General features: G+C 38.2%; 1 protein-coding gene across 7 annotated transcripts in view; it reads left to right on the top strand.

Annotated features, from left to right (window-relative positions):
• The first annotated feature begins 1,598 nt into the window (after positions 1 to 1,598).
• The window catches only part of NFXL1 (nuclear transcription factor, X-box binding like 1), a 55,968-nt gene continuing 40,880 nt past the window's right edge, over positions 1,599 to 16,686 (top strand). The window contains exons 1-11 of one of the 7 annotated variants that reach the window (XM_042251377.1): positions 1,599 to 1,700; positions 2,099 to 2,284; positions 5,195 to 5,368; positions 9,056 to 9,165; positions 10,986 to 11,116; positions 12,585 to 12,763; positions 12,993 to 13,154; positions 13,256 to 13,356; positions 13,951 to 14,065; positions 15,647 to 15,771; positions 16,379 to 16,501. In XM_042251377.1, coding sequence (XP_042107311.1) covers positions 2,101 to 2,284; positions 5,195 to 5,368; positions 9,056 to 9,165; positions 10,986 to 11,116; positions 12,585 to 12,763; positions 12,993 to 13,154; positions 13,256 to 13,356; positions 13,951 to 14,065; positions 15,647 to 15,771; positions 16,379 to 16,501 — 1,404 coding nt within the window. In that variant the 5' untranslated portion in view covers positions 1,599 to 1,700; positions 2,099 to 2,100. Of the gene's footprint in view, positions 1,847 to 2,098; positions 2,345 to 5,191; positions 5,369 to 9,055; positions 9,166 to 10,985; positions 11,117 to 12,584; positions 12,764 to 12,992; positions 13,155 to 13,255; positions 13,357 to 13,950; positions 14,066 to 15,646; positions 15,772 to 16,378; positions 16,502 to 16,686 lie in introns of all 7 variants that reach the window. The other 6 variants (XM_042251374.1, XM_012179925.3, XM_042251376.1 and 3 more) reach the window with 6 other exon arrangements.

The following is a 16,686-nucleotide window of genomic DNA, read 5'->3' as shown; positions in this document are numbered from 1 at the left end:
GTATTTATTAATTAAGCTGAAGAGTTGTAAAGGGCCGTGTAGTCCCAAACAGCAATTAATATATTTCTCAATCCCAGACAGACTCCTGAATTTTTAAGATTTCTCCCACTCTTCTCTTTATCTATTATTGAAAACAGCAGAGCCAGAAGAATTAGGACCAGACCTGGCTCTTAACTACTTTTCCTTTTGTTGTGAAAGTAAAAATCGGCCTGCTTCAGAAACAGTATATTATAAACTATAAAGGACTTTGATACTAATGCCGTTAGATTTATCTTCTACACCCCTTTAGTTCAGTTCAGTTCAGTTCAGTCGCTCAGTCGTGTCCGACTCTTTGCGACCCCATGAATCGCAGCACGCCAGGCCTCCCTGTCCATCACCATCTCCCGGAGTTCACTCAGACTCACGTCCATCGAGTCAGTGATGCCATCCAGCCATCTCATCCTCTGTCGTCCCCTTCTCCTCCTGCCCCCAATCCCTCCCAGCATCAGAGTCTCTTCCAATGAGTCCACTCTTCACATGAGGTGGCCAAACTACTGGAGCTTCAGCTTTAGCATCATTCCTTCCAAAGAAATCCCAGGGTTGATCTCCTTCAGAATGGACTGGTTGGATCTCCTTGCAGTCCAAGGGACTCTCAAGAGTCTTCTCCAACACCACAGTTCAAAAGCATCAATTCTTCGGCACTCAGCCTTCTTCACAGTCCAACTCTCACATCCATACATGACCACAGGAAAAACCATAGCCTTGATTAGACGGACCTTAGTCGGCAAAGTAATGTCTCTTGCTTTTGAATATGCTATCTAGGTTGGTCATAACTTTTCTTCCAAGGAGTAAGTGTCTTTTAATTTCATGGCTGCAGTCACCATCTGCAGTGATTTTGGATTCCCCCCCACCCCGCCCCCCCCCGCCAAAAGTCTGACACTGTTTCCACTGTTTCCCCATCTCTTTCCCATGAAGTGATGGGACCAGATGCCATGATCTTCGTTTTCTGAATGTTGAGCTTTAAGCCAACTTTTTCACTCTCCTCTTTGACTTTCAGAAAAGCGTTTTTTCCACTCCAGCCACTTTACCGCAACACTCCCTCGGCTTTCCCTCCCTCTTCCCCGACCTCAAGTAATTTTCTCGTAAATGCCTTTTCCCATCTGCGAGAAAAGTTCTCTGGCACCAAAGACAGTGGGCAGTCAATTACGACCACTGGCACAGACTCTAGCTAGGTTCAGGGAAGTTGCGAGGAAAAAGCAGCAACCTTCGGTGTCTTGAACACCTCAGGGCCCCGCCCACTTCCCCATCTAGTTCGCTCTCTCTGCGCCCCACCCGCCCGAAGTGAAAGTGAAAGTCGCTCAGTCATGTTCGACTCTTTGCGACCCCATGGACTATACAATCCACAGAATTCTCTAGGCCAGAATACTGGAGTGGGTAGCTTTTCCCGTCTCCAGGGGATCTTCCCAACCCAGGGATCGAACCCAGGTCTCCCGCATTGCTGGCGTATTCTTTACCAGCTGAGCTATAAGAGAAGCCCGAACCCCAGAGAATTTCGGGAACTGTAGTTTCCGAAGGCCCGATTCAGTTGGCGCATGCGTTCCGAGGACTTGCCAACACACAGAAAAGGTCCCGGATGAGGAAGCGGCCGGTGATGCCACGCGTTCTGCGATCTGTGGGCCTGGACTTCTGGGAATTGTAGTCGCTTGAGGCGGGCGCCGTCGGTAAGGAGACGTAGCTTTCCTTGAGGTTTGCTACTGCAGTTGCTTCCCGGCGGGATACGCCGGGTCAGTCGGTTGTTCTCCCATCACCGCGCTACTCTGAGGCCCAGGAGGCTCTTTCCTTCTCCCTCGACTCTTTCTCCGTGGGTGTATGCGCCTTGCTCTGCAGTCCATTTCTCTGCCTAGCTCTCTCCCTCTCCTAGCCATCTCCAAAGCCTGGGCGTAGTGGGGGCTCGCCCTCTGGGAGAGACAGGGCCGCGACCTTTTCAAATCCGGACCCCGTCCGGCGGAGACCCTCCTTACTCCACCCTCATCTCGGTTTCCCTCACTGTCCTTTTCCCCAGACTCCTCGGCACCGCAGCCCTCACGCTCCTTCCACTTTTTTTTTTTTCCCTCTGCAGGGATGGAAGCTTCCTGGCGCCAGGTGGCCGGTGGTCGAGGCCGAGCCCGAGGACGAGCCACTGCGGCCCCCTCCTCAGGAAATGGAGTCCATCTCCGCGGCGCCGGAGGAGGGCGGGAGAAGGGGTCGGTGGGCGCTGCTGGTCCTGGCCGCAGCCCCGGAGGAGCGGCCACCCCTGCGGCTGCAGGTAGCTCAGCGCGGCGCAGCCCCGCGGGGTCTGAAGCGTCGCAGACTTCCGTGGCCGGTGGTGAGAATGGCTCCTGTTCTCGGGCTCACCTGAATGCCCACCTCCTAAGGCACTTCCTAGTCTGAGCTGCCTCCGCATTCACTACTTTCCTTCTCCTTCGGGAGTTTGTAATTGGCCTCACTTCTCAAAGCTTTCAGGCAGCTGCTCATTCTAGGCCAATTCCCATCACACCGTATTCATCATCAGTTTAATTGATATTAATCTTTGTTATTTCTCCGTCCCGTAGTCTTCTTTTCACTCTTGTCTATTGAATCCCTAAGGTTGCAAATCGTAGCCCAGCGGTCTGATTCAGCATATAGTTTGGTTACCACAGTGCGTTAAATCTGAATTGATTGCCGGCAGTTTTTTGTTTTTCTTTTTAAAATTTCATAAAAATCCGGTTAGCAACTTTTCTTCTAAAACACTGTGGCTTTGGTACTTTTATGCGTGGCAACAGTCGGCTGGGCCGAATTACAGAAGTCCCTTTTAGATTGGATTTAGGCTTTCCCCTTCGGATTTTGTCTCCAACTGGTTGTCATTTTCCATCTTTGTTTGATTACTTAGTTTAGTGACTTTAATTATCTATGTCCTGTACGCACTTGACTTTGTGGTACTGTTTTCTACTGGGGTCACAAATTCCTAGTCACAAATTTGATGTCCTTTCCTGGATATATCTGGTGTGGCCTCCTTCAGCTTGTCAATATCCTTCACCCAAGGCAAGAGACAGGAGTTGGAGCTAACTCTCAGAGATAGTGAAGGACAGGGAAGCCGGGCTTGCCGCAGTTCATGGGGTCACAAAGAGCTTAGTGACTGAACAACAAAGCAGTGTTTTGGTGGAGTGCGCACATGCAGCTTTCAGTTGTCCACAGTAGTGAACTAGTGCAGGGGGATCAGGGAATAATCCTGGAAATAATTTTATTGTTGTATTTTTCAAAATAAATTTTTTTAGGTGGAGGAGCAAATTGAGCTTCTGAATGTTTTCCCTCCTCATCTAACTTAAAATTTAGGTGATATTCTGAGTTTATGATAGTGGTGAGTTAGAGTATGATATTGGTGGTAGTGAGGTATGCAAGAGGGAGACTTGTGAACAGTTTTGGTGAACTTCCTTGGATTTTGTAGATAGAGAAAAGCAAGCATCCTTCAACTGGATAATTGAGATTTGACTGTAAGAAATAATATATGGGAGGGTTGCTTTGTCAGCTGTCTTTGAGATGATCTGATCTGGGTCTGTTGATCAGGTTATGAATTTTTTATTATATCTGCTTCAACCTTTAAAAAATTTTTGAGTCATATATCTTATTGTATCAATTAGTTTTCTACTAGCACTCAAAGATTCCTATGTAAGCTCTGTACATTTTCCTCCAGTTTTACTTGAAATACCCAGGAGTTCCCAGCCAAGCCAGCTGCAATAAGAAAAGGAAAGCATTTCATGAGGAAAATAAAGATAAAACATCATTAAATACAAATACACCACCTAAAATAGGAAAACTTGTATGAATAGTGACTCATCAGTTTCAAGCATAAAGTGCATTTCTTAGTGCGCTGATGAATTAAGACATCAAAGAATTAAGATCAATTCAGTATGTTTGTGGCTCCTTTCTTGAACTGTGGTTGCTGTCCAAAGAGTTTATTAATGCTTGTAGAGAATTCTGATAGTCCTTGCTCTTGAGGAGTTTGAAGTCTCATTGGGAATGTGCTATGAAGTAGTCTAATTCTTTTTTGCATTATTTAAGCAAGTAACAAAGTCAGAAGTACAGACATTGCTAAACAGAATAATGGAACTAATTCAAAACTTATTTAACATTTCTTTTTGGAATGAAGTTGTGAGAAGCACGTTTTCCATGTTAGCAGTGGGATTCCATGTTTGTGTGGGATTCCTGTGCTTAGTCACTCAGTCGTGTCCCACTCTTTGCGACCCCATGGACTGTAGCTCGATAGGCTCCTCTGGCCATGGGGAGCCTCCAGGCAAGAATACTGGGATGGGTTACCATGCCCTCTTCCAGGGGATCTTCTTGTGGCCCAGGGATCGAACCCAGGTCTCCCCCATGCAGGCAGGTTCTTTACTGTCTGAGCCACGTTCAATCACTTCTTGTGTGGGATTAATGTTCAGTAAATGTGTTTTGTGACCACATGCTAATAAAGACAAAAAAGTTCTTGCGCTTTCTAAGCAGCAAATTGTAAACATAGTGGGTACACAGTGACTATTGCTCGTGCTAAGTGTTTGGTGGACCAGGCCATGTTGGGTTTGTAGTATGGAAGAAGATGATTTGAAAAAGCACCTGGCTTTGCTGATTCTGATGTGCTCCCCGTGCATATGTTTCCCACCTCTTAAGAATCACTGTGTACCATTCATGTAAAACTTTTTTTTATTATTGGAGTATAATATCTTTGCATTGTTGCATTAGTTTCTGCTGTACAACAAAGTGAATCAACTATGTGTATCCTTTTCCTCTTGTACCTTCCTACCATTTATTTTTAAACATCTCACTTTAATTTTGTTAATGTCCTTGTCTTGAGGTTGATCACCAGTTTTTTGATACTTTAACTTGCCTTTATAATTTAAAAAATTGATTTGTTAGTCACTCTAGAACAGTTTGTTGCGTTTAGCAGAATATTTAACAAAAGTGAAAGTTTATATTGTGGTATTCTCTTTACCTATATGATAAGAAATTTGCAAATACTTTTTTTCATAGATGACAGTAAAATAGAATGCACCAAAGGTGACTTTTAAATCTGTATTTTAATAATGTGTTGGTATCTCATGTCTTGCTTTTTGTGAGATTGTTTTGCAGAAATGAAAAACACTTTTTTCTTTTTTTTTTTCACTTATTTATTTATTTATTTATTTTTCACTTTTTTTCTATTAAGCAGAGCTAATGTCTCAAAAGAAATTTGAGGAAATCAAGAAGGCTAATCAGGCTGCAGCCAAAAAAATTGTTGAAGAACACTTTAGCTCTTCATCTGAAGAAGAAGGGGATGAAGATTTTGAAGGAAAAAGAGGAAAAATAGTTGCTAATACGTTTATAACTTATACTACTCAGACAGGTACTGTATGAGCTTTTACATTTTGATATTTTTACATCAAATGAAAAATATATTCCTGACTTTTTGTAACACCTTTACTCTGTGTGGGATACTTTTTGTATCTTAAGAATGAACATTCTTGTGCTGTGGAGCTGAATTTTTAAACCTTTTACTGTTTGCTGCCTCTGTGGCTAAGACACTTCAGTTGTGTCCAACTCTGTGCGACCCCATAGATGGCAGCCCACCAGGCTCCCCCATCCCTGGGATTCTCCAGGCAAGAACACTGGAGTGGGTTGCCATTTCCTTCTCCAATACGTGAAAGTGAAAAGTGAAAGTGAAGTCACTCAGTCGTGTCCGACCCTCAGCGACCCCATGGACTGCAGCCTTCCAGGCTCCTCCGTCCATGGGATTTTCCAGGCAAGAGTACTGGAGTGGGGTGCCATTGCCTTCTCTGTTTACTATTTGAGTTATATGTTTTATCATAGTCATAGGATGGCAATGTCTTTTATAGCCTTAGAAATTCTCTTTGGTGTTTAATTGGCATCTCATTAGTATGCCTGGGTAGTGGCAATGGGGGATCTTCCCTGAGAGATGAGTTGGGTCCAGTTGTTCCTGATGATGGTTTGATTGCACTTGAAGACTTTGAATACTCCTTTAAATTGATTCTTCATTTTTTTCTTTTTCATTATGTTAAATGTATCTTGGAGTCAGTTTCATTTCTTGACTTTATTCCTTTATTTTGTATCTTACAACTTCTGATGTTTATGCTTTAAAAAAAATCTTAGTCTCCTCAGGTTCAGTGTGTACAGTCACATTGTGTGTTGTATATATCTGGGTTACTTAGCCACATTTGTTTATGAGAGCAAGGGGCAAAGTGATGTTGCTGTGAAGATTTGGTACTAAGTGTAGAAATAGATTATTTTCAGTGAAGTGCTCTTACACGTTCCACATTTTATACTTACAGTCGTTGCTGGAAGCATTCGTGTATGTATTATCCACATTAGTTGTTCGCTGAGTATATTGATAGCATCATGAGCCTGGGTACATATCATCAAAATGGTTTCCAAGGAATTTACTATATCTGGCAAGGAATTAAGATTAGGAAGCTTGACTAAGAAGTCTGGCTCAGCCAGGTAAAAGTTGGTAAAGAGGAACCTTGAGGTTTCTTGCTTTTGAAGGACTTCATAGAAAGTAACTTAAGGTTTCCTTCAAGAAGACCTCACTTAAACCATTCTAGGTACAGGTGTTATTTTTAAATAGGAAATCCAGTGATATAACTGAGTATTTCTGTCTAGTGTTTAGAAAACTTTTATCATATATGAATTTTGTTCATTTTTAACCCAGCTTTCATCTCAAAGTGTTACTGTTGTATTGTGTCAAATCCGTAAGTATTTTGATATCCATTCCATTGTGTTCTGTACTTTGCCTCTACCAAAGTCAGGAAACTTGACTGGTACAGTAAATGCCAGAGTTATGAGATGGTTCACATCTCTCGTTAGTGAATTGAACAACAGAACTTAACCGAAGAAATTGCATTTTTTCTGCCTGAGCACAGCCTTTATACTTTGATGTCAAGTTTCAGACTTTAATGGTCAGCTTCCTGTTGGGTATTGCTGTCTTGCTCGCCTATGGAAACATAAACATATGTTGAAAGATAACTTATTTATTGTTTTGTTTTCTTTATATTAATTAGTAGTGCCACAGTTTTCCCAGTCATCCACCTAAGGCAGAAATCTGGGAGCAGGGTTGGCATATACATGACATGAGTATATTTTATTTGCTCCCACTCTTCCCTCAGCCTATGTCAGACAGCTCTTCAGACACAACAGTCTTTTCCTTCTGAATCTTGGCATGAACATTGACTTTTCAAAGCAACACAATCTCATTGTCACCAAGTCCTGCTGAGTTTTACTTCCTAAATTTCGTAAATTCACCCCACCTTTCCCCATACTGTCATCACCTTAATTCAGGCCCCTACAGCTGTTTAATAGGTTTAATAGCTATTAAATAATAGTTATTTAAATCCACATAATAGCTCTGTGGGATAGATATTATTATTACTACTATTTTAAAGATGAGAAAGCTGGGATTGGGCACATTGACTTACTAAAGGTCATTTTTTGCTTCATCTGCTGTAATTACCTCCTCTCTGGTACTTCATGTTTCCAGGCTTGGCCTCCTCACAGTCATTTTTCTTCAGTTGCCAGAGTGATCTTGTTAAAATGCATGACTTCAAATGCCATCCTAGCCACCATGACATCTTGGGCAGTATACTTTATTGCTGCAGCCAAGTTTTAACACAATTTTCAAAGAAGTCTTACATAAATTTTATAAATATAAGATTAAATTATTTTATTAAAGTCTATTCATCTTGCTTTTTATCTTCTATGTTACATGGTAGCTGTTAAATTAGATAAAATGTTAAAATGCTCTACATTCGTTAGAGCCAGCTATGTCAAAGAGCAAAATAAATACATAGAATATGGTTACTAAGTCTGCTTTTAAGGATTCTCAATCAAACTTTGATGTTTGTTCAAAACAATTGTCTTTAGTAAGTTTATAGTATTTTATAGTTTTGGGAGTGATTTTATATATATTTTATTGAATAACCTAAATTATACTTGTGTTTATGGTATGGTAGAACAAGATTTTGTGACTTTTGTGTTTACTTAGATGGTCTTAGGAAGTAAAGAATTATCCAAGTGTCCTTTTTATTTTTCTTTTTGATGACATAAATTTTGGCTTGTACAATTTTATTGCCATGTTCTGTACTTACAATAGTTTATGCTAGTAGTGTACTTTTCTTGGAGACTTGGTTAACCCCTATTGAATAATCTTTATCATACTAAAGGCCTGTAGGTTTATTTTTCTTACACTAAAGTGACTCAGATTATTGTCCTTTTGGTGTCATGTGGGCGTTGGGGTTGTTTTTCTGCCTTTTATTGTGCTGCTATTTCTTGGACCTTCCTGTATTAAACCCTTGCTGCAGCATAGCATAGTGGTCAAGAGGGCTCACTTTGGAGCCATACCGAAGTTACTTAAATGTTATGTGCTTCAGTTTTCTCATCTGTAAAATGAAATTAAAAACATCTTATTTAATCTTACTGAAATACAAATAGTGCAGTGTCTACCAAGTAAATGCTTAATGATTGCTTAAAGAAAATTCGGTGTAGTAATTTTTTTTCCTAAGTCATGCTTCCTTTTTAAGCAGAAATAGCATAATTTAATGAAACAAGGTTATTGTACTGGATTGATCTTTTCATTCGACAGATTTTTACTAAGAACATGCTTTTGTCAGACAGACTCGTAACACGCAGACTCTTACGCACTTACACATTGATGGACATATGCTTATATTTAGGCTCAGTGGCTCTGCTGAGCTGCTTTTCAGTTCCTTTCACCTCGTTTTAGGTATGGTTTCTCTTAGTACCTGGCATCTTGCTGCCTTTGCCTGAGGCTCTGCCCCCACCGGATTTGTTAAGGACTGTAACAGCAGGTAAACTCTGAGAGAAGGTCAAAATAGAATGCATGGACTTTGTGACCTCTTGGCAGTTCACTGGTTGCTTTTTTTCTTTAGCTTCTCCTTTTTTTAGCTGTAGTTTGAACAATTGATAATACCAGACAGTTCTCCTGTAATGTAGTGTTGTTGGTGACTGTGTTCTTTTCAGATGTTGCTTAACCTTAAGTTTTCAATTTTTAAATTTCAAGATGGAGATGTACGAGAATTAGAGCGAACGAAACAATACTTAAATGAAGCTTTTCAAGCCGGGGCTATGACATGCTTAATTTGTATTGCTTCAGTGAAGAGAAACCAAGCAGTAAGTTTTTGTCCTTATCTAAAATAATGTTATCATCTCCCTCAAATATCTTATTTTGCCTGTATAATTTGCAATCATTTATTACTCTTTTTGCTTATTTTTGTTCAAAAATGTTTCATTTGAGAATTCTATTTATAAATTGATATTCAGTTTTGGGGAATCTGTGATTAAAAGAAAAATACCTCTAAATGAGCAATGAATATTTTCAGCACTATTTATAAAACTGAAGCAAATATCTTCAGTTTCAATGCATATGTCATGTTGATAAAGCCTTTTTAGCATCAGTACGTTGTAGAGATTCACAAGTACTGAAATGTTAAACTATATTTCATTACTTTCACCAGGTTTTAAAAAATATAGTTGTGTTCCCTGCCTTCAAGGAAGTAAAACCTAGCAGTGACATTTATGGTTTATTATTGAGCTTCTCTTGTGTTGAAGGTGCTTCTGGAAAGTGGCTAGGGTTAATAGGGAGAGATGGATTCAGAGATAACTTATGTACTTAGAGATTCTATGGCCTAATGGTGAAGTTAATATATATGTAAATTTAAAGAGCATTAATAAAGCAATTAAGGGGAAGTGATGACTGAGTGTGATAGACTCACCATTTAGACCTCAAGTTAATCCTCTGCTGTTGTAGCCCCATTGCCTAGAGAAGGGCAGTGTGGTCAGATGTGAAATGGATGGGTCATGTAGAATGAGCCAGAAATTTAAGCTATATCAGATAGGTTAGCATAGCAGCTGCAGGTGCCTTTAGTGCTTCTGGTTGGCTTACTCTGAATTCAGCTGCAGTGGAGGAATAGTCTCTTCATTAAACACTTGCTGTTTAATGCTATTTTCCCAACCTCACTGCTTTCTCTTTGGGAACTAACTCAGCAGGAAGTACTGAAGCAGGGCAGAGTTAATGCCCGCTGGGGCAACATTCCACCATAGGAAGCTGGGGGATGAGTGCCCTAGCTTCCTGTTTGCTAGTGGTTAGGGCTGGAGTTGTCCTAGGCATGTTTTATGTGGTTCTTCAGAGCATTCCGAACGGGACTGAACTTTGGCCCTTAGTGGTAATCAGCTGAGTAATATGCAGTTTATTTGCATTTCCTTTTCTCTCTCTTGACCTTTTGCTTCTATATCACAGTTCTTTTCTTAGGCACTGCTTTTTTTGGGGAACTCAAACTAAGAAGTTAGCTTGTTTTCAGTGCTTTTGCTGGCTTATGATATTTATATATATATTTTCAAGTTTTTTTGTTCACCCAGGTTTCAGAATTTAGCATTAATTGCGAGACTAATAGATTTTTTATAACAATGGGGCAACAGAGATTATATGTACATACTTGTGTTTAAGGATTCCTTTTGTGGTGTTATTTACAATTAGAAAAACCTAAATGTACAACAACCCATAATTTGTTAAATTATAGTATATAAATCAGTGTGATAACCTGCTATACAGCTATAAATATCATGTTGTATGGACAGACATATTTGATAAGGGTAAATGCTTATACTATGTTAAAAAAAAAGGCTATAGTTACATGTCAGTAAGTGCAGTATGACCTCATTTTTTAAAAAGTATGAAATATATACAAAAATTTTAGAGATTTTCAGAATGTTAGCAGTAGTTTCTAGCTGAATGAATCTGAATGGTTAATATTATTTTTCTTTTAAGTGTTCTACATGTAAATTAATTTTTTTAAAGAACATTTCTTCTATTATGCTAGAGGAAAGTTTTTTTCTATAATTAGCTCTTGAAAATGGTACTTATTTTAAAGTATTGTGGAATTATCAAAGAAAAATCATTTTGTGTTTGTTAATCTCTGATACCTTTGTCTTAGGTTTGGAGTTGTTCAGGATGTTTCTGTATATTTCACATGCCCTGTATCCAGAAGTGGGCTAAAGACAGCCAGTTTCTGGTATCTTCTCTGACGGATGATGATTTTGGAAAGAGAGATTATCCCTGGCCATGGTAACTTTCTCTAATTTAGTTGGAGTGCTTAGTAGTAAGTAAATGAAAATTGTAGCTTCTAAGTTGCTTTATTGGCAATTTCATTGTCCATGCTTGGCCTTCAAGTAGTCATTTGGTTTGTGAAGATATGAAACCTACTAATGGCTCCCCCCATTGCCCCAGCTTGTATAACTACTAGTTCCTTTTGGTAACTAATAAATCATTTAGATTCTTCCCCCCTCCCCCCGCCCCCCAACCACAAAGCAATGTCTTAGTTATCTTTTTTTTTTTTTCCATTCTGGTTTCTTTATTTTTATTGTTTTTAAATATAAATTTATTTATTTTAATTGGAGGTTAATTACTTTACAATATTATATTGGTTTTGCCATGCGTCAACATGAATCCGCCACAGGTATACACGTGTTCCCCATCCTGAACCCCCTCCCTCCTCCCTCCCCGAACCATCTTTCTGCATGATACTGGATGCTTGGGGCTGGTGCACTTAGTTATCTTTTTAAAGAACTTTTAATTTCTTTTTGACTAGAATCCATTGAAATTCTGCAGCTTCTCTCAGGAGCTCCTGTTTATATATTTTAGTATTACATTGTACAAGACTGTCATCTAACATTTTGATCATTGGCTTCCTAGTTTTATCCTCGAAATCTCTCAAAGCTTCAGGTTATCCAATCTCATTAAATTTTCTTCATTTATTATTTTAGTTTGGCTTCTACGACCAAAACTGCTTTATTTTAGTCTTGCTGGGTAAAAATCTGTTTTAGCAGAGAATGTGATATAGTATTTGAACTTTTCTTTGACTTAGGCATATTTGAAATGTATATATTTTTGTATTAGATGTTAAATATGAATATTTTTTATTTTCAAATATTTTTCCCCTTCTAGATTTTGTCATGTTTCTTGCTGCTATATTACCTACCTGTAACCTGATTCCTCTCTTCTGCTTGCTATTGCTAATATAGTTTGCTTATTTGTAGACCACCCAACCAAACTTTTAAAATAGTGAGCCTTATAAAATTGGAATGAATAACTCAAGAATAAAGTTCAGGTGGTTAGTAGAAAGCTAATGATGCTTTCTTGTGTAGCTATATTTTAGATATGTGTTGTTTAATACAGTAGCAGCTAGCCACATGCAGTTGTTTATACTCTTAAAAATAATGAAATAAAAAATTGTTTCTTTCTCAGTTGTATGTATTAGCCACATTTCAAGTGCTCATTAGCCATATGTGGCTAATGGCTATGGTGTTGGACATGACAGGTATAAAACACTTTCATCATCTCAGGAAATTATTGGACAGAGCTATTCTAGATGGTTGAAGTTGATTTTAGTAAAATCTTGTTTCTTACTAATATATAGAGATGGAGCAGAGGTTACATTAACTGATTGTATGTACTCCATTGTTAAGTATATTTATATCCCATCTCATGTCACTTTTATAAATGAAATTAACTTCAGGAATTTCATTTTTTGTAGTCCCAAATGTAGGTTTGAATACAAACGATCTGACACACCTAGTAGGTACTATTGCTATTGTGGAAAAGTGGAAGATCCACCTTTAGATCCGTGGCTCGTGCCTCATTCGTGTGGCCAAGTATGTGAGAGAGATTTTAAACCTTCTTGTGGCCATAAGTGTTTACTCCTCTGCCATCCAGGTGAGTTATATATTATATTTTTTGTCATTTGTGGGTAGTTATTTCTTCTTACGTTGAAGCAAAAAAATCATTGTGAAAGTTGAACCCAGAGCTTAAGTGTACATAAGAAAATATTTGAAGGGATTGCCTTTTAAAGTATCAGGAAAGTGTTAGGAATTACTGATAGGTGTAGGCACTGACAATTTTCATTTTTGACCTCTGATTTTTTTTTCCTTTCGCTGGATTCTAGGTCCTTGCCCCCCTTGTCCCAAGATGGTCACAACTACTTGTTATTGTAAGAAAGCGAAACCCATCCCTCGCCGGTGCAGTGCTAAGGCATGGTCCTGTCAGCTGCCATGTGGACGGAAATTGCTTTGTGGACAGCATAAATGTGAAAATCCTTGTCATGCAGGTAAAAGGTCGTAAGTGTTAGTGTTCCAGCCTTAAGCAGAAGTCAAAGCAGTCTCCATTGCTTTTATGATGTTCCATGCTTATTTATCATTTTGATTTTAGGAAGTTGCCCACCCTGTCCAAGAGTTAGTAGACAAAAGTGTGTCTGTGGCAAACGAGTAGCTGAAAGAAGCTGTGCAAGTCCACTGTGGCACTGTGATCAAGTAAGTGTATATGCATTTTGAGGAGTGGGTGTTAAAGTCTATCAAAGCATATACAATTAGAAATGCTAGTTAGGTTTAGTTGGATAAAAAGAGAAGAACAGCACCTCAGATGAATTTTATTCATGTTTTAGGAAACTTTTCAACTTAGTATCATTTTAATTACCAGGAGAATTTTTTTTTTTTTCAAAATTAACAGCAACTTGTTGAATTTCAGATTTAGTACATATGTACTCTTTCTTGCTAGCTTTTTCTCCTTCTCTTTTCCCTCTTCTTGAGTTAATCCACTTGAGGAAGTAGGGTTGATTTTGTAGCTTGTCTTAGAATTGGCGTGGCTTTAGTACCATTGGAAATCTTTGGTGGATGACCACATGAAACTGTATGTTCCTTTTGCCTTTATTATATTTTAAAGATATATTCTGGCACATAAGAAACGTGTGTGTGTGTGTTTATGCACATTCATGATACCGATGTAAGAGAGAAAGCGTAATAATATGAGGAATATAAAGAAGTTGCTTATTTGTGATTGAGAAATTATTATGTATACAAAGTCTTGTTAACTTTTAAGTCTTTAGCATTTATTGCATGTTGTTCTAGGTGTGTGGGAAAACACTACCATGTGGTAATCATACGTGTGAGCAAGTTTGCCATGTAGGTGCTTGTGGAGATTGTCCTCGATCTGGGAAAAGGTTCTGTCCGTGTCAGAAGTCAAGTAAGACTTTCTAAAAAATCTTTAATCAGATTATGATTAATTGTTATGCTAATTATTATATTTTCCCAATTAGTTTTCTCTGGAAATTTATAATGTCATTTCAATAATAATATAAATTCAATATTAGATATCTACACACCTGGGTAACAGGACAATGTAGCCTGGTGGATTAAGAACTCAGATTTTGGCCCCAGACTTCCTGAGCCTCTGAAATGGGTGTCTTGTCAATCTCAGACCAACCTCTTTTCAACCCATCAAAGCACATTCAAGGTGTATCTTCGGCTTCCATCTGAACGCTCTTCCAACTCCCCTATTCTTTCAACCCCTGACCAGTGAAGAGAAGTGATTCAGGGAAGTAAATGTCAATATCCTGCGCTGCATGCTGATAAAACAAACAAAAAACTGAACTAGAGTGATAATAATATGATCTTTGATTGTATAAGGGTCACCATTCTGAATAGCATGCCAACACATATAAATCTGGGTGAGTTAAGACTGTGATGAATATAAGTATTGCAAGATATATTCCTGATTTAGTTCCTTCCTCTGATCCCATTTCTTTCTTTCCTTGCATGAATAAATCTCTGCTAAAATTAAAAAAAAAAGAAAAAAGAAAAAGACTAGGCATATCTGGGTTGAAATCCCACTTTCTTGAGCTATACTTTTCCCAAGTTAAATGGGGATAATAGTAGTACCTTCTTTATAAGATAATTGTGAGAATTAAGTGATAAAATGCACATAAATTATTTAGTATAGTGGCCAGCACATGAAGGAAACCTAATAATTATAAACTCTTGCCATTATTCTGTATTAGATTATAGGTGAATTTAGTTTTGACTACTTTGAGATAAAGGCATAGAAGAGTTTCAGTTGACGTTCAGTTTCTTGATTTAGCACCAATACCAGCACACATATTTGTGAGATTATTGCCAGCATTAGTTATAAACTTAATGGCCAATTTCATAGTTTCAAAATCTAGATCTTTTTTTTTTCATCCTATGAGCTTTTAGAGCAATTTTTTTTTTTTTTTTTTTAAAATTCTGTATATTGTAGAATTCTTCCCAGTAGTTTCCAGGGACTTACTCATTTCTTTAGAAAAGTATTTCTGAAGTAGTTAGCTCATAAAAATGTGCTTCCTGAGTATGGTAACGTGTCATGTGTCAAATTCTTTTTAAAATGCATAAACTTTGGGACTTCCCTGGCACTCCAATAGTTAAGAATCCTCCTTGCAATGCAGGGGACCTGGGTTGGATCCCTGTTTGGGAAGTAGGATCCCACGTGCCACAGAGCGGCTAAGCCTGAGTGCTTCAGCTAGAGAGCCTGTGCGCCACAACGAAGATCCCACCTGCTGCAACTTAAGATCTGATGCAGCCAAATAAATTTTTTTTTTTTTAAAAACATAAACTTTACAAATATTAGGGGTTTTCATTAAAGTGAACTTTTCCCATTAATTATGTAGATGCAAAAACTCACGTCAGAAAGGCCTGTCATTTAGGGAATCAGAAGTACATGGCATATTATTAGTGCTTTATAATAATATATGTTGTTATTAATACTGATTTTTTTTTTGTCTGCTTCTAGAATTTTCCTTGCCTTGTACAGAAGATGTACCAACTTGTGGAGACAGTTGTGACAAAGTACTTGAATGTGGAATCCATAGATGTTCACAGCGTTGTCACCGAGGCCCTTGTGAAACATGTAGACAAGTCAGTCATCTCCTGTAATAGCTACTTTTTTAACAGCTGTCATAATATGTCAAATGGGATTGTTTTATAATTGTTCTCTTAAACATCTGTTGTCATGATCTAACATTTATTATGATGAAACAGGAGAGTATGCCAGCAGTTAAATCTGCAGTTACCATTTATTTTGTATTCCTTGGTAAAAGTTTGAATGTTGTCATTTTTAGACTAATGTGGACTTGTTTGTTCTCAGTAGGCATTCAGAGCAACAATGAATTAGGCTTAGTGATGATGGAAAAAAATGCCTAGATGTCATTTTGGTTTTGACATACTACCAGATAATCCAGTTTTCTTGTTTTATTGAAACTAGATGTATAGATGTTATGGTGTAATTAGATATGAGATTTTAATTGTTTTACTATTTAATATCAGGTTTTTCCTAAATTTAATAATAGAAATTCTGTGAAGTCTTTTTGGAACAAGTGTCTTAGAAAATTCAGCCTTTGGTTTTTTTTAAGTCTTTAATACAAAAGGCTCTTAAAACTTTTCTCTTTCATTTTTTAGTAATTATAGAGATAGCAATGTGAAAAAAATCATATCAACAAAAGTCAATAGCGTTTGATTCTTCCAGGAAGTGGAAAAGCATTGTCGCTGTGGGAAGCATACAAAACGAATGCCGTGCCATAAACCTTATCTTTGTGAAACTAAGTGTGTTAAGATGCGGGACTGTCAGAAGCATCAGTGTAGGAGAAAGGTAATAAGCTTGGAAAACTGATTTTTAAATTCTTTTGAGTTTTTTCCTTTTGGGGCCCATGATAAGTGCCATCTTGACTTGTTCCTCAGATATTTAGACATAGTCTTTGCTTCCTATATGAAATACTAATAAATATTCTACATTATTGTTTGTATTAGTGGGAATTCTACCACGGTTTTTAAATA

Source organism: Ovis aries, chromosome 6 (genome assembly GCF_016772045.2).
Source record: "Ovis aries strain OAR_USU_Benz2616 breed Rambouillet chromosome 6, ARS-UI_Ramb_v3.0, whole genome shotgun sequence".
Taxonomy (NCBI): domain Eukaryota; kingdom Metazoa; phylum Chordata; class Mammalia; order Artiodactyla; family Bovidae; genus Ovis; species Ovis aries.
Note: the sequence above shows the minus strand (reverse complement) of the source record. Positions and strands in the feature narration are given on the sequence as shown.